General features: G+C 41.1%; 1 protein-coding gene across 2 annotated transcripts in view; it reads right to left on the bottom strand.

Annotated features, from left to right (window-relative positions):
• nlgn1 (neuroligin 1) overlaps positions 1–18800 on the bottom strand; it is a gene marked incomplete at both ends in the record, with an annotated part of 295431 nt that overhangs the window by 205379 nt on the left and 71252 nt on the right. Inside the window, one exon of one of the 2 annotated variants that reach the window (XM_079158515.1) lies at positions 2264–2323. The exons of the other annotated variant lie outside the window; for it this stretch is intronic. Within the exon in view, the coding sequence (XP_079014641.1) occupies positions 2264–2323 (60 nt within the window). The remainder of the gene's footprint in view (positions 1–2263; positions 2324–18800) is intronic. 2 annotated transcript variants of the gene reach the window in all.

Here is an 18800-nt window from a genome sequence, read left to right as displayed (position 1 = left end):
TCTGTGGAGCGGACATTTTGAGCCTCAAACGCATTAAAACGTATTCAAGAAATACAACTGGGGAGGCTCGACTGTCTTCACTGGTATCCATGAATGGAGAAGGACTTCTTACTGGAACTAAAACGCACGGATGTACTGAACAACCGTGAGATTAAACTCTTTATTAACAAAGAAAGGAGGACTTTGTCTTTCAATAGTGAACAGCAGCTCTGGTAAGTTAACTGCAGTAGCTTTAACTGCCATAAATATTATTTATGTCATTATTTAATATGCTTGTTTATATATTATTATTTGTACAACTTGTTTTTATGAATATGGATTTTAGTTTGGTTTTATATGTGATAGGAACTATTGTTACGTCCAATGTTGCGCTGGGGACACATTTAGCCGGTGCACAGCAACAAGAAGACGCGCGAAGCGGCAGCGGTCTATATACTCCGCGCTAAGTGTTAAAAGTTAAAGTGTTAAAGTGTTTAAGTGATCATCTTTGAAGATTCATGTGTTTTCTAGTGGATTCATTTCCCCTCTCGGTGTTGACAGATGAATAAATCCGTCAGTAACAAGAACTATGGAGTCGTGTATTTCCTGGAGGGAGTGATCGTTACTCTGTTAATTTGTCTATGGTGTCGTTTTCATGATATGGGTAATATTGTTCCCTCTGATATGAATCATATTTGAATGGCCCGTGCTCTTGAGTGTGTGGCAGGATGCGTGTTTTAGCTGAATTGATTCTGACTATATTCGTTGTTCGTTAATGCCACCGCATCCCGTCATGTGGGTATTCATGTATCTGCTCTCAGTGTATTTGTAGGTGTTGAGCTTGATTTTTAGGAGTGCAGGCCCAGGTATAAGATGCACGGCCCGCCGCTGGTAGGTTGTGAGTAGCATAGTGGTGCTAGTGGAGTTGTGTTTCTGAGTCACGTTGGAATACTTGTTTAATTTAAGCAATGGTGTCGGATCATATCCATTTCTACTTCTTGCTCTTTGGACATGTAATATATATTTACGTTGATAGTTAATATTGTTTAGTATAATTTGTATATCAAGAGTTTGCTTCATGTTTCCTGTTCATTTAACTTGTTATTGTTTGTTTTTATTTGTAACATGTTTGAAATAATTGATTAAAAACAAAATGTCATCTATGCTACATGCTACTAGCATGATCTGACTTGGTGATATTAGCTCCATCCTGGCTTAGGTCTGTAATACACACAAACTCTGCTTCTGTGGAGATTTAACTCAACAAATGCGATTATTTCTTCCTCTGTAGCAGCTCTTGTCTACTCTGAGAGCCTTGTGAAATTGTAATAATTTGAATAATCTGCTGTGTAAGCACGGCCCTCAGAATTTGAAGCCCACAGAAGCCACACGAGCAGGCCATTGCAATTACCATGCAATAGAAAGTGAGTTTGAATATGCTGCTTTGATTTGTGTGTTCTCCAGAAAGCATTAGAATGGAGAGCCCAGATGATCACTAGAAACCATAATGACAGTAATGTCACTTGAAATCAGTCTCCACCCAAATGCTGGCTGTTTTAATTATTGCCAAGTCTGTCATATCTGCTAGCCAATCCACATTTGGTGTAGCAACAAAACAAGTCATTTGGCAGCTTTGGACTTCTAACAGCCACTGCGGGCGTTTGACCAGACAGTACTGGTGTGTAAAGTAGCTCAGACTTTGTGCTGTAGGAGGAAACCATGCCAGGAGTGATGAAACGCATCCCACAGCTGAGAGACACTGATTTTACTGATTGACCAGTATCTTGTTTTAGACTCCTCACATACTAAGGTTGTTGGTTTGACGCCCAAATAGTGAACAGGTCCAAGTGTTGTAAGCCAGTTAGCCAGAAGTTAATCTATTGAGCATGATCAGACTTTAATACCACACGGATTCAAAGTAAAAACATGCAAAAATGTGTTAAGAGCTGGCTGAAGGGTTAATAGTTACTTGATCTGTTGGTGGGATGCAACATAGAAAAAGAAAGTAAAGGAAACAGCAAATCCAAGCAGAGAATCTATATTAAAATATTAATATTAAAGAATGGTGGTAAACATGTAAACTTTAGACATCAAGCTGAAAAGGACAAAACACATCCAGGCCAAAAAGAGTTTACGAGTAAAGAGCAAAAAGAAAATGTCCATCACTTTCAAAAAAAGGACAAGAAATGTAAGAAAATCAAAGAAGATAAAAATCGGAGGAGGAAGGGTAAGTTTGGTTTCCCTTGTCATGCAAATCAGTTTGGCATCGGGGGGGAAAAAATACCTTCGTCTTCCGTGCGGTCACTATCACCTAAATCATCAGTGTGTTTCTTTGTAAGGGGACCTATAGGACCAAGAAGGAGAAGATGGAGGAAAACATGGTGATCAAGAACACACACAGCTTTCAAAAGATGCTCTCAAAAGATAAGAAAGTATGTCAATAATTCATGTTTCTATAGCCTCTTATTCTGAAAAATGCTCACACTGACATGGAGACTGGGTAAACATTACCACAAAGTCCACTTCACATGTTTACAGTAAGATGTTACTGTGTAAGAGTTCACTTAAGAAAGTAAAGAAGCAAGAAAAGAGGGACTTTTGTAAAAAAAAAAGAAAAAAGAGGTGAAAAAAGATTATTTCTCTGTTGAAAATGAAGACGTAACTGAGGATAAACCTCTTAGGATCAAAAGACATGAATCTCTTTAAAACAGTGCATACAGTAGCATCAGGTGTACATCTCAGAGTCATTGTGTTAACATTTGGAAATGATCACTGGAGCAGAGAAAAAGCAGAGGCTGTAAAGAAAAGCAGCATTTTTAAGAGCAGAAACATGTGAGAAATTCCCCCCCTTGTATTTTCAGAGTGTGTGCGGACATCAACACACACACACACACACACACACACATCAGTTCACATTCAATGTCATGCATAGATTTCACTGCAGGGGCGCTGCTGTGAAGCCTGTATCAGAATATTGTAATGACAGATAGAGGGAAAGATGAGAAAAGTAGATACTGGAGAACAGGACAATTGATTTTTGAAGTGCAGAATCACATAGACTGGGTAAACACACAGTCAAATCCTTGACCAAATTAAAAGTTCAATTTTGATAATATTTGATGTATTATATTGATATAAATGAAATTGTAATTATTACACTGATTATCATCGGTCAATAGGTTGTGGGTAGTTGTAATTGCTTTAGAGAATAGTTTGGGAAATACTTGTACCTGCTTTCTTGCACAGTGAATATAAGGCTACAGCTGGTTAGCTTAGCTTAACATAAAGACTGAAAACAGCTAGCCAATGGCAGGACTCGAGGAAGCCACTGCGTCCATCATATAACATGTTCATTAGTAAGCTTTGGAGGTTTTGCTGAGTGGACTTTGTTACCTTTGGACAAAACCAAGTTAGCTGTTTCCTGCTGTCCCCAGCCTTTATGCTAAGCTAAGCTAACCGGTTGATGGATGTAACCATATATTTTACATACAGACACATGAGTGGCATCAGTCAACATGTTCTCACTCCCAACTCGTCAAATCTGGTACTATGAGCGTCAGTTTTGCATGTGTCAATTTTGGCTTATTTTAAAACATACTTCCGTGTTCTTGGGAAACAACCTGGTTTGGTATCGGTTACAAAACTACTTGGTGAGGTTCAGGAAACGTGGGGTTAAAAAAAAGTATGTTCTGTAGTTAAGTTGGTTACTTTACGAACGCAACATAAATAAAGTATGTTATTACGCAATGTAAGTTAACATTACATAACAACTTAACTTTCATACATTAATGAAACCATTAATTACTAGATTAATTTTAAAAAGTCAACGATGTCCTGGGTGAAAGTCCTGTGTTTTATAGTCTTTATTATACATCTCCTTTACTCGCGCCATAACTACGGCTTTGTAGTTAATAAAGTGCACAGTTTGATGCCTAAGGCCACTGACCAAGCTGCTGTATTTCATGACTTGTGGGAGAGAAAGGGCTGAATCTGTCTCCTCATCTGATTCTCTGCAAGAGAGCAAATGAGCAGATTTCCCAAAATGTCAAACTACTGCGTCACACGCCGTGGGTTTCTGGGCGAGGAAGAAATAATCTGAATTTGAGAGCATGTAAGTACCTGATGGAACAGAGGAGTGGTCAGTGCTTCTTCATTAAAACCAACACATTGTCATTCATAATACAAGTTTCTTGTACATACAGAGGCATAAACACATGCTATCTTAAACAAAAGTAATCAAGACAAACAATATAAACACACACCCCCAAAATACACCCCCACACACAGAGGTACACACATTTACTACAGAACAGATCTGATAGCATGCAGTCTGGAAGTAAAGGGAGCCAGCAGGGTGCATGACACACACACACACACACACACACACAGATATGACAACATCCTGGCAGTGCTTAAGCCTTCTCTCTCTGACACACACACACACACACACACACACACACACACACCATCCACAACATATGATTCCACTTCAAATAGCCATCTACTGATGAGAAAATGACCACTCTGCTTCTTTTCAACTAAAAAGCCAGCAATTTATGCCAATCTTCTTCAGATATCGTTTGACTTTCTAAAATGTAAAAAGCAGTCAATTCCAACATGAAAAATGTTTCAAGTCCCGTTTTGTGCATAAGGTTAATGCAGAAAAATGTCCGTGTGTGAAAGGAGAATTATTCAATAAAGTCTTCAATAACTGTGTTGGTTTAAACATATCTGTGTGTGGAAGAGAGAATGGAAGATGAATCACTAGAACGGTTGAAGATGCTTTTAGTCAGAAGCTCATATTGATGACTCATAATTCCTCCATCACTCAACATAGTGGTGGTTTATTTTAAGGGCAAACCATTTCTCTCCCATGACTCTAAAGAGGAAGCCGGCTCCCCGCATATCATTCTATCCTACAGCAGTCTCCCAGCTCTCTTTTGTGAATTTGACAAGCAATTTGATAAGCGAGAGCTGACTTGTGCTTTCTATGTGCTGAATAAGCACCAAGACACAGGAATCGCTTCATTCAAAATGTGGAACGTCTAAGAAACACTGAGCGTCCGCCGTCTGGAGATGTGTTACCTGTTTATAAAGTCTCGTGCATGGAGAGATCACTGTCATAGCAATACATGGGGAGTGTGGGAGATTCACCTGAGCCTGTCAGAATACCCTGTGCAGAGGGACAGAAGGTTCTGTGCTAATACCTAAACATACACCACACATTGTTTCATGTCGTTTTTCTTTTTATCATGTTGCCATCAGCGTCTTAAAGTCCCTGTCGTCAACCTTCCTTTTCCATGCATGTATGTTGGACTGCTTCACAAATTCCCCCCTAATGTTGAATTTTGGGGAAAACATGTTTAAAATAACGCAGTATTACATTAAATAAGATATTTAATATATATATTGAATCTAATAGTGCATATATAAAAGCATGGTACCCTGGGTTAAATGGACACAATGGAATGGATACAATCTGCAGCTTAAAAGTTCCCGTTATGACGTATTAGAAACATTTCCTGTCATACCATATCAATGTATTGTGTGGAAACAAGAAAGGTTTCTCACTATAACCACATACCAACTTAAATTGTTGTCATTGTGAACATGTCCATGTTCTTATGTGTCATAGTTAGTAGTAGTAATAACAGAGCTCAAAAGAACATAAGGCGTCATAATAAAATGATAATAAAATGTCCAATATGAGCTCCTCGGCATAGACGTCTCTGGGACTCAAACTACTCAACTGATTTCTGTAGCATTGGCATTGCTTGATGATAACTTCTGTGTTGCTCTTTGACCTTGTTTCTGAGAAAAGGATCTTATTCTTTTGTTTTTATTAACCATCTAAAGCAGGGGTCCCCAAACTTCTTCCTGTGAGGGCCACATCACTGAACATATCGTTTGACCTAGGGCCGTACGATTATGGGGGGGGGGGGGGGGGTGCTACTCGTGCTACTACTACAGGTGAGCGACTGTTGCATCGTGCGCGCGGATCGGGGCGGAACACCGCCGTGCGCGATACAGAGAGCAGGGGAATTGAAAACGCGCGACCATGTAGTGACAGACATGACATGCCGGCGTGTAAATAAATTAAGCACAAGTACTCGTCCTTCAAGCTCCCGTTTCTCTGCTCTTCTACTTCTTCTACTCTTCTACTTCTACAGGGTGCGCGCATGACAGCTCTCATCTCGTTCGCCCCCTGGTGGTTGGCTGATTCAGGAAGCGTTTGATTTGATATGTAGCAGAGCACGTATTTTAAACGTCAATATCGCAGACAATCATGCTCATTTAATCGTGGCAGCCAAAATCGTGATCGCGATTAAAATTCGATTAATTGTGCAGACTGAAAAAAAATCATAATGCGTCTCTGGTATTGTTCAGGGGGCCGGACCAAATGTGGAGGCGGGCCGCATCCGGCCCGCTGGCCGTAGTTTGGGACCACTGATCTAAAGACATGCTAGCTAATGCTAATGCTGACTCCAACAGCCAGAAACAAGCATATATGATCACAGTCCGTCTTACAGTGGTATTTCTAAAATGAACAGTGGTGGAACTCCTATTCTGTTGTGTTGCCACTTTAAAGAGTACTCCTTCACTCTGCTGCCTGCTATGCATACTGCCTTTGAAAGTGTGTGTGAGTGTCTTTTTGCTCACAATATGAAGAGTAAAACCCGGTTCATGCTTCTTGTGATCAGCTCGGTGCGGATGGCACTAATGTGTAGTAATTCTTACTAATTGCGATCAAATCGGTTCCTAAAACTCCTCTTCTCTTCGTCTTGCTGATGCTGTAGTCCAGTCTACTTTTTGCATGGCTCGAAACTCAGACCCTCCGCGCAATGGCCCAGGCCACAATTGCACGATATCACCATCTGCACCGTGTCCACCATACTGACCACAACAAGCAGAAAATAGAGCCAACGCCACTTTCCAGCGGTCAGTATGAGGAAACATTTTTTTCTCCCTTTGGTCACAAATCTCAATTGTGACATTGTCAAACATGGTGGTGTCAATTTTGCTGTAGTGGTTATTTCCAAACAAGAAACTTTTTATCGACATTGCTGACATTTGCATTTTTGAGCATAAGTCACTGTGTTAACAATTCAAAACAGTTTTTGTGTTCAATTCCAATTAGCAATAGCATTTATCCAATGAACTAAGTTTTAGAACTATGGCCAGACTTTTACCCAAACTTCATTCAACTCAGTGTACTGTCTATAAATCATTTGTAAAGCGCTCCCCATGTAAAACAAATGGCCTACAAAGACACAGAGAACACAAAGAAAGGTTAAAAAACAAAAGAAACAAATGGTTTGAGTTGGAGTGAGATACCAGCCACTTAAAAAACCTGTGAGACTGAGAAAATCAACGCGTGTGATTGACGTGGCCGCTCTCTGGACTGCACATGTGCTGCTATTACTGTGGCATGTTGTTTGACTGAGGGTTAGTGGGGATCAGAGCAGAAATGACAGCTCCTATCTCACACACACTGACAGACAGACACACACTCATGAATACACACACACGTGGAGAGAGAGAGACATCATACAGCAATCAGGTGTCAATTCCAAACTGCCCAGTGACAAGGGGGCCCCAACAGTGACCTGCAGCCCCCCTACCTGTCACTGTGAGCATATGTGTGTGTGTGGGTGTTTCCATGTGTGTAACACTGGTCAGGTCTCAGCTGGCATCAGCTTTGAACAGTGATTTGGAACTTGAAACTATCTCTTTCCATCTGACGTCTGTCCTTCTCTTTCTATTGTTTTTTGCATCACTTTCTTTTTTTTATTTCCATCACCATCACCTTGATCTCCATCCCAGTGTTCCATGGAACAAATGGAGCTTTGGTTAAGAGATAACAGGTGGTCGTACAGGGAGACGAGACGGTGACACCGGTGGGTCCCTTTAAAGATGACCTGGCATCAGATGTGAGGTGACACCTGGTTGATGACTTCGACCCCGTCCCAGTTTTGATCACACCATCTGTTTCAGATTATTATTCCGGTTATTGTCAAGAACAGCTAATACGTGGACTAATTCAAACTACTATTAAAAGGGTAAGCTTTCATGCTCAAATCAGTACTAAAAAAAGGTAGTGTGAAATAAAAAAGGCCATGAAAGACTGCCCTCAAGGCTGCTTTGTACATTGTGAGGGAGGTCAGATTTCGAAAGAAAATCTGCCTAATTTGCTTTATGCCATCAACCAGTGAAAGAGTTCTGTTTTTTAACTAAACCTGAACAGTTTCTGGCTTTACACAACAAGTCAACCTTCACCCGTTCATACACTGAGACGATGCTAGCTGCTGAAGCTGTACTGAATGTCTACACTTGTTGCTTTTGCTTCATAATGATTGTAACAGTGATTAAAGACCTACCAAGCTTTACAGGAAGAACTGTTATTCCTTAATTTCTTCAAAATGTCTTTCTTCTGCCTCGATCACCTGACGTAGTGCAGTTAGAAGCAGGTTGTGCTCCATGGTAGCTCTGACAGCTTGTCGGAGTAGCGGTGGGGGTGGGGCTCAGCTAAGGGTGGATTGTAAGAAAGTAAATTTCCTTTTTCATGTCAAAAAATATCCCAAAAATCACTTTACCGACTTCTGTTATTCAGCTGAGCAGTCTGTAACCTGTACTCCCTGTCTTTCCTTGTCTGATGCAGTTGCTTGCTTTCTCTCTGTCGATCTCTCTCTTCTACCCTCATAGCTCCCTCCCTCCTCCATCTGCATTGATTGCAGACTGATGAAGAGGAGCTTTACGCTCGTTGACACTTTGCAACAATCCGGGAAGCATGGATAACGCTCACACACACACACACACACACACACACACACACACACATACACCCCTCAGGCATTCCCCCTCTCCTGGATGAGGTAATTATTGCGAGGGGAGTCTTTGCATCGATCGCACATTCAGCACAAGAGCTAACCATACATACCTATTGCTCTCCGTATGCATCAGTCAAGGTCTGCACGAGCATAGAAAGACATCGGCTTAATCAATCACAGATGCACATTAAAAAAGGGGATCTAACAGAGCGCACGGCTCAATGAGCCAAATAGGTAATCTACTACTGACCTTGGATAAAATTCCTACAGGCTATAAACTATAAATACAGAATCCATTCCCCGGGGTAAAACTGGGAGTCTAATGCACTTCAGCAAACCCTCTATGAGAAGAATTAACAGAGACTGTGAGCAGTGAGTGAGCACAGGGACCGGGCTCAATGGTGTGATGATGGGGCTCATGCCTTAACACACAGTACATGTGTGTGTGTTTCTGGGGGGGGGGGGGGGGGGGGGGGGTTGTCTGTCCATCTCTCTCTTCTCTTCTCATACTGTACCTCTCAGCTCAGGACTCACTGGAGCCTGGATACAACTGTGGTGTCGCTATGTAACAGGGGTGTAACCAAATTATTATAACAGGTAGCTCAAACCAAGCAATCTGATTGGTTCAAAGCCGTGGTATAATACCAAGATACCACCGCAATGGAGTCTAATTCCTTTGCACTTTTAGTATCACTCCATGTCTGAAAAACAAAATGTTAGACTAATGTCTTGTCATGGTTGCTTCGCAACAGGGTCATGGGGGATCACTTCCGCCAACAAGGATCAAGTTACATTTACAAAGTTAGCTGCTAAAAGCTGCTACAACATGGAAACTTCTGTAGAGGAGTGGATTGAGCAGTGCCTCATCTCCAGAACAGAATCCACCTTCTAAACGACATGCAGTCGCATGTAAAGAATGTGCAAGCAAGCAGGAATATAGACATACACTAACCACTGCCTCCAGCACTGCCATTCAGAAAGATTCTGATGTGGGACACAAGAGAATATTAGGTTATGATTATGGCGTAAATGCCACAAGTGTGAAACCTCTCTCTAGAGCTATTAGCTACTTTTAGCACTCAGGGACTAGAGGAAGTGACATCCTCGCCACGCCAGGCCACACACCTCCACCGACCACTTAAAGGCTAGTTCAGGCAGTTATCAAAGTCATCCTACTGACGCTGGGAAAATAATGAAATAAATATCGCGCTACCCTATGATTAAAAAATATACATATGCTAGCTACTAGTGCATGTTCACACCATCCGTTCCATAGCAACCACCTTATTATGTGCAGCCTTGGAAGGCCTACTTTTATTCAATTCAAATATAATATGTGTATGACTTCATATTGCTTGGTTACTGTTTCATTAAAGCAATAGCTGAGCTTTGTGTTGGGTCGAACAACACTTCTTAGCTATAATATAATCACAACATACCATGTTCTGTCGTTGTTGCACAAAGTGTGCTCTGAACAGACACTAGAATACTGACTTGTTCCTGTTCTACTTCATTTAGAGTCAGTTTAGACTATGTTTCTCATTCAGAAGGTGGGGTTTGAATCAATATTGTTATTTGATTATTTTAGGTACATGGATAAAAAAAAAAGCTTTTTTTGTTGGCAGTTGTAAACACTGGGCTGGGTGTTTTGGTTGGATCATTATTTAAATCTAGTGTACTTTTAATTGAGAGGTATTGTAACTTGCTATCAAAAGTGTTGCCCTGAAAGAGGTTGTCATCTTGCCCCATTGGATTTCCAAGTTCATATTTCATGATTTCCAGAAAAAGAAAAAAACAGTGACATTACATTCAAGAGAAACGACTGCTTTGGTTTTGTGTTTGATTTAAATGACACACAGTATGTCCAGTAGTGTCCCATTGGGAAATTAAAAGGTTTATGAAGAAATGTCCGGCTACTTATGTCGGTAAAAATGTGTCTCCTTGAAGGCATTCATGGCTTTACACTCATGTGTACGCAGGGACAGTGGCAGAAGTAGTTGTGTGAAGAATGAAAAAAGAGAGATCTTGAGAGAAGTGCAAATCCTGCGTACTTTTTCAGCTCCGTACACCTGAAGTGCTTGGTGGATGGTCTGCTTTGAAAAGTTACAATTCTGACACCAGAGAACGCCTTAGGGAGGAGATGTGGGTGGATGGCCCAGCATACAAAGAGTGTTTGATATAAGAGGCTGCTATTTGCATCCCTACCATCTCCCAACAGTCAATGCTGGTCTCTTTAAACCATGGCCAGAATCTTTCCCTAACCTTCACCAAGTGGTCTCAGGCTAACAAATGTAAAGTCGCTTTTAAAATGTTTTAATTATCCTGCATTTCTTATTTTGTATTCATCCCATTTCCCCAAAAAGCATTGTTTGGCTGTATGAACGTGTTTGCTTTAGAGAGGCTTCTGTGAAACCATCTGAACAGATGTGCATGAGAGGACTGAATAATGCTGCCATTTATCCAGGCTGTGTGTATGAGGTGTCTGGGAAATGACTAAAATATGTCATGTAAATGGAAATCATGTGTCCTAACATAGATCATAAGATTATGCAATCCTAAAGGGAGTGTGTGGGGGGGGGGGGGGGGGGGGGGGGGGGAAATGACGCATTAATATTCCAGATCATCATTAGGCTCTTTGCCTGTAGCATGATCAAGAAAGATTAGGCAGAAGAGACACAGATAGGATTGAGAATGATTCAGTTCATCCCCATCAGCGGAACGGAACTAAATGTGAAAAGAAAAGGTGTTTTATAAATGAGAGTAAGAGCATCTGATTTTATGTCCATGAAAGATTATATTAGGAAAGACTAGAATGAGATGTATGCTTCCACCAACCCCTCAAATTACAGTTTATATTCATGTTTGTCCAAAATGTCGTCACTATATCAATTAACCTTAAACCATTTGTGTCAAAGTTGCAAAAATGTATCGAGTTATGACCAAAAACATGTTTTTTTTGTGAGGTGAGAGTGACATTGACCTCTGACCTCTGACCTCTGATTGCCAAATTCTAATCCGTTCATCCTTTAGCCAAAGTGGACATTTGTGCCACTTTTAAAAATAAATTCCCTCCCAGCGTTCCTGATAATAGTACAGAGAGACGGCCAAGCCAAAAACATGATGCCTCTGGCCACGACGCATGAAAACAGGAAGTCCTCCAGGAGATGTCTGTGTATGTTTGCGTGGATGTGCTGTTTCATGAGGGCGAGACCTGCACCGAGATCTCGTCTCAAACAAGACAATCCAGTTGGGAGAAGGTGATGAAAGAATGAACACAAACACAGACATCCACCAAACAAACATCTCCACACATTGTTTATTGCACTAGGGAAGTTCTCTGATGAATATGAGGTGACCCAGACTACCCTGATTATATAACCCGCTGCTTCTTTTGCATTCTTTTCTTTTCTTTTGAAAGACCTTCTAAAGCTAAGACACCCCCTGGATGAAACCAGGCAACTCTATTCAACACATTGTAGATGATGGTCACATTTGAACAAAATAGAGTAAACATGACCCCCTAATGCCCTTGGTAATTACGGTAGCATATTTTATTGATTCTATGATGCATATGTCTATAATGCATTATAAGCATACTCAAAAAGTCTTTCATAGTACTGCATAATTAGAGCAACTAGCACGCATAAATGTCTGTAGTGCTTTATAACAACAACCATAACATATTATACAACATTTTATGATGACTTATTAGGTTAAGTATCATAAAACTTCAAAATTGCTAGTCACTCACTGACATTCTTTTCTTCTGTTTAATGGATTATAATCACTGTTGTAATGCATTATAATGTGGTTTTAGGTCACTCTAAGTGCTCATTAATTGCTTTTAGTAAATTGAAAAATCTATCCAGGACCAAACCTCATGATCACTTATAACCACATTATCAAATGATTGTATTATGTACTACAACTATGGGAATTATAATACACTTTCATCTCCACAAAGAAAAAAAGAAGCCTTATAATACATGACCTTTGTTTGTGATCTACCGGGAAAGGGTCACATGATAGGGGCGTGACGAATCAGGGAAGGACACGTCTTGACTGCTAAGAACCAATCAAGTAGCCAACCATGGCGTCAGCGTCATCGTTTCCAAACGTATGCGCTTACGCCAGGTCACACGACGATGTAACCCAGAGTTTCCAAACATATCCGTCCTCGGAAGCGTTTCTAAACGTAACCGTTTTCGGTGCTCTAAAACTCTGCCGTAGTGTGACATACGATACGCGTTTTTAAAAATGGAACCGTAGTAGTGTGGACATGGCCTGAGACATGATGCATTTGAGACTTGAAGGCTTCCTCTAAGGTCCCTCTCACCTTGTCTCTCACTTGCTAAATGTCTTGTTCTTATTTGTATGCTTCCTCCTGCCACCCATTTCATCTACTCACACTATTCCTACCTCCCAGCAGACGTCTTAGCTAAGGTCTTACATAGTAGGTTATTAGTCAGATGTCCTTCCCAGTAAGAGGTGAGTGTGGGAGCATTAGGCCCGGGACATGCCTTGCCTTAGTCAAACATCAAAGCAGCAGATCAAACACACTGCCCCATTCAAGGGCATTTCCACATCCACTTGATTTAGAGCACTTGTTTCCAGTGTTTCCTCTCTCTATTTGGTTCATGTAGTCATATGAAGATAGTTAGTGGAGACAAACCTAGTTTATGGATACAGTTGTAAAAAAAACATTAGTTTGGAGTGATCAGTTAACAGTTAGACTAATGTCTCAGCAACAACATGAAGCACTGGATTATGGACTAAACACACAGTGTTAGGTTTAAGCTAACATGATCTCACAGAAAGAAACAAAATGACCACGACCTCCTGACACCGCATTACGTGGTGGAACATAATGTGTTAAACTTACAATGGAAACAATTTAGGTCCATGCCACAAAACTACTCGGCTAAGAATCGATTATGGTATGTTTGTTATCTTAACTTACACAAGCTACATCATTTAAAACAACGTTGGGGGGACGTAACAAATGTTCTCATGGGTGAAAGTTCTGTGTTTGAACTGTATATATTCAATTGGACTTTCATTCACCAATGCACACACACATCAGTGCCATCGCTGGTGTTCTTTTATAATTTCACATTTTCATTATTCTTTTATCAGAAGTTTACATTTCTGGCCCAAATTAACTTTGATCGTTTGTACACTTTTACCAAATCTCTGCTACGGAGATGGTGGGTAAGGAGTTCAATATGTTTGAAGGAAGGCAGTTATCAGGACGTGTCATCCAAGCAGGACAATAACTTGCCATATTCAAAAGTAGGTTGAAAGACCAAGAGAACATCTGTGCATAGAGGGATCGAACACAGAACCTTCTCACTGTGAAACACAGAGCATTGAGCTAACAGAACTCCACCATACCTGCCACATTCATAATAATGAGGTAAACACTGTTGCTACAATTGTACAGGGATTTCCAGTGGAATGTCATATTGGACAAAAATATGCAAACAAGACCAAAGTCTACAAATTGACGAGCAAATTCAAAAAGAATGGATTGCGGCCACAGTCTGCCCCGTCTCAAATTCTGATTCGCTGAAGATATTGCACTAATGACATTCAACGCACACACACACCCATAGAGTTTTGCAGCTGAGTTCAAATCTTCTTGTTTTGCATCTGATCGCAATTATCAATGTGGCAAAGTATCAATGGTGCCTTTGCACCACGAACACAGAAGCAGAACAATTGAGAGAGAAAAAGAAAAGTATAATGTTCATACAACGAGCAGCAGGTCCCGACTGATGAGATGCAGAGGCGTTCCTCAAAACTTCAAGCTAAGAATTGAAACATGCCAGCAGAGAAGCCGTGTTTGGGATTCAATACGCCATGGTCACTGGGAGGTCTGGGCGTTTCAGCCCTTATGAATGCCCTTTAGTTACCAACAACTCTCTGAAGACGTTAATAATTTCCCTTTTCCTACATGTGGCAATTAGCGCTGATCTTTGTGAATTGGACTGTTTTTGCAATGCGATGGAAAAGGAACCAGATTTGTGCCAAATACCTGCACGTCACCTCATTTAAAGGAGCAGAGACGCTATTTGCTTGGCAGCGCATTTAGGGGTGCTTTGAGAAAAACACGGTTTCTTTTTGTCTTCATTATGCAGGTTACGTGGTGAAAGCCTCACAATCCTTTTGTGAATTTCCCACTCAGTATTTTTCTTTTAACAAGTTTCACCCAGTTATTAAAGGACCTTTCTAGCTGATTTCTAATCAATTAAAGTACCGTTTCTCCAGTTGATGAGTTGTAGTCTATTGGATAAATGAAGTGAGAAGTGTGTTTGTAATAACCACACTGCTGGCATCGCCCATTATGTTGCTGCTATTGTCAAGACGTGACTCAGCTCACTTCCAGACATGGTTGGGTATTGAGCCTCGGCCAGTGGTTCAGTAGTCACTGACCAGTCTCCCCGCATATACCTCAGGATGTGTCAAGACTGCACGTCTCACATCTAAAGAGACAAGTGTGTTTTTTTTTCTTTTCTTTTTGTGAACTGACTCATTTTGACCGACACTGTTAGCTAATAGGCCAGTGGCTAGTCCATTTATCAGGGAGTCAAGCTGTTTTAAACCAAGCCTGCTCTCCTCACGCAGTGAGACTTGTCAGCTCTGCTCTGTGTTCACCCACTGCTCTGTGAAATATGGCATGACAGGAACTGCAGAGGTTTTAAACCCGAGTTTGTGACCCTACTTACACAAGAAAGGAATATGGATTTTGACTTCAGGCTTTGAGGCAAGCCTCGGCAGAAAATATGTTTGTGTAACGCCGCATGAGGAACGGCTCCATTAGTGTGTGTTGAATGTATGCGATTTGAAGCTCTAACTATGTTCATATTGCAGCTTCTCTTTCACTTTCAATGATGCAGCTAATAAAAAGCTTCAGTTTGTCTTCAGACAACTATGCATTATGGGATACTGTGTGCTTTGCACTACAAAAGTGTGTCCATATCTGAGCTTAACATTTTACTGTACTCATGAGGCTGACATTTTAGTGCCTTTACTGGAATCTCAAGGCGGTGAAGTGAAAATCTCAAGGATTATCATACTATCAAAGCAAATCTAAATGCCCTGTAATTCTGGTTCAGTGATGAAATGCCAAAGCAGTGCAGAGCGCTCCCTCCCTGGATTCAGAGGAGGCCATCACACCGGCCAGCAGCACCATCTCATGCTTCCACGTGCACCACTGCTGTTTATTATCCTGACATAATGGTAGGTCAGTTTTTTTTAATACATTACGTTTATTTTCACATTTGTTACCATGGTTGTCGTCTTTTAAATCCAGAGATATATTGTACTCTTTGGATCATGATTTCATTACAATTATAACTCTGCTAACCGCCATGGAGAGGGAACACACACCCACAAGGATCAGTTCTTGCCCCTGTCCTGTTTAACATTCACACGATCGACTTACACAAAACTATATCCCGCAAATCCATCTATGCCGATGACATCTGTCTGGCAACCCAAGCACCAGATTTGGGTTCCAGATGTCACTATAGCAGGTGCAAAACTGGATAATACCAATATTGTAAAACCTGGTGCCTAAAACCAAGCCTTGAACAAACACTCAATGCAAAAGCTGCCAAAGAACTTAACATCCAACCGAGCACACTTAAGCTGAAACACGCCTTCAACGCAACCTATCTGGGGGTGACCCTTGACAGGACCCTTTCCTTTAAAGGGCATTCTAAAAAGGGATGATGTCAAAGGTGAAGTCCAGAAACAACCTGATTTGATAGCTTTCAGGCTCTAAACAGGGGGCAGCAGCCCTACACTGCCCACCGTAGCAGTGGGCCTACTCTGCAGCAGAATACCAGGCCCCTGTCTGGTTCAGGTCACTCCATGCACACCATGTGGATGCCCAGCTTACCACACCGATGGCTCCCTGATCCAACCTTCCTGGACAGTCTCCATAGATGAGGCAGCAGACCAAACCCACTGTGTGCTTGTGGAGAGGAGCCAACAATGGACCATATCATTGAAGTTTGCCCTCTCCAAAGACTAAAAGGTGGATGAGTCACACAGCAGACCAGGAGGCAAATGCCTCGCTGAAGGGCTTTGCACTCGCGAAATAAATGTAATTAAATTTCAACTTTTTACAAAATTTCCATTAAATGAAATAAAGAAACATTGGAGATATTTGTAATAACTTTGAATAAGTCAACTTTTCTTGTGCGCTAATACAACAATCAGTTAAAAACTGATTTTGCCTCATTTTGGTTTTGGTACGACAACCGAAACATTAAATCGTTCTCTGTGTTGGTTGGTGTAGTTATGGGATTAGTCTCCATGTTATTGATTTTCATTTAAATATAAACCAAAAGATTAAGTAAAGCTGGAATAAAGTGCTGAAGGTGTCCTGTGGTGGCTGTCTGTGAGACCCTGCCTCTGTAGGATCCCCTGTAGACACAACTCTGTCTGTTGTACGCCATAAAAGCCCACTTCTATTTCCTTTAAAACCATTATTTTCAAGTTGTGTTTCCTTGAATAGACATTCTGCAGCAACAGGGGCGAAATGGGATACAATTTAGTACACACACACGCGCGCACACACACTCACACACACACACATATACATACACACACATTGCAAGTGCCTTGGCCTGCTGAGCTACCATGACAGCCAGAAGCCACATTTTAGTGAAAAATCAGCATCTTCCAAACTGCTTCTCCCCCGCTGTGTGTACATGACGTAAAGGAGATCTTAAAAGGGAAGCCCTGGGCTTCATGGGGACAAAACCAATTAGCAGAAAAGCCACGTACATGCAGCTGCAATGGAATGAATCCCAGCTCATTTAATGCTGTCAAAGCTTCCTCTCTTTCCTTTCTTGTCTTTCTCTACAGTACAACATCACAGAAAGATTAAGTAAAACATTCAAAGGGGACAGACCACCCTGCTCTGATTTTAAGTTACCAAAGATATGTCTTTAAACTCACTTCAAGGCCAATGACTGATACTCATATTTTTTACCATTAAATTTGACCATTTGGAAACTATAAACATTCATTAAAGTAGCTTTTTTCAGTATTAACATCGATATGCAATTTAATCCTGGTTTGCTTGCTAAAATAATCTGACATTGAGAATGTTGCAAGTATTCAATCATTATCACAGACGTGTTGCTGACTGATCGTCATACTCTATCTCAGCATGCTGCTTTTAAAACATTGGCTGCATGAGGAACATTTTGCAGATGTTCAATATAGATTTTTCAACGAGGCAGCAGAATGTTTCTGTTAAAGCAACTAGTCAAATAATATATCCTTTTTCTTAGAAGAAACACACACACACACACACACAGTCCTACATTTGTACTACACACGTGCACACTCAGTGTAAAGCAGATGCACCAATATGTGTCACACTGGGATAACGTGTGTGTGACTCTGCCACAAATAGAAACAGTACATGTTCATGAATATTGAATGTCACTAAATGTCACAAACAAGGCTGGCTTTTAAGCATTTCACGGTGTGTGTGTGACTGTGTGTGTTTGATTGGAGAGGCTCTCTGGGGGTCGTATCTGCTCTGGACCTGAGGAGGCGAAAACATCAATGAGGACTGTGATGGTGAGGAGCTCATTAGGATATTAGGAAGATAGGTCTACAGTCTGGTGCTGTTGAATTATTTACACAACCAGACCGATTACTGACACAAGGCTAACTCAACCTCAAAACAGTGAAGGAATAAAAAATAAAAAAATCACAATCAAGAAGTGTTCAAGGTGCTGAATCCCAAATTCAGAGCATATCTCTGACTGCTTCCACATGGCTCTCAGTCCGGACTAGCTCGCCACATTAATAGGACTCACATTCGCTAACATGCATGTACGGCTAAATTCATTTCACTTGATTGTATTTAAGAGCGAGAACGCACATAAGTGAGTGTGCTGTGTTTATCCAGGGGTCTGTGACATGAAACTTCTCAGACCCTTGCCTCATCCCCGTCTCTAAAAT

Source organism: Pholis gunnellus (assembly GCF_910591455.1).
Source record: "Pholis gunnellus genome assembly, chromosome: 4".
NCBI classification, from domain to species: domain Eukaryota; kingdom Metazoa; phylum Chordata; class Actinopteri; order Perciformes; family Pholidae; genus Pholis; species Pholis gunnellus.
This window is presented reverse-complemented; position numbering and strand designations above follow the sequence as displayed.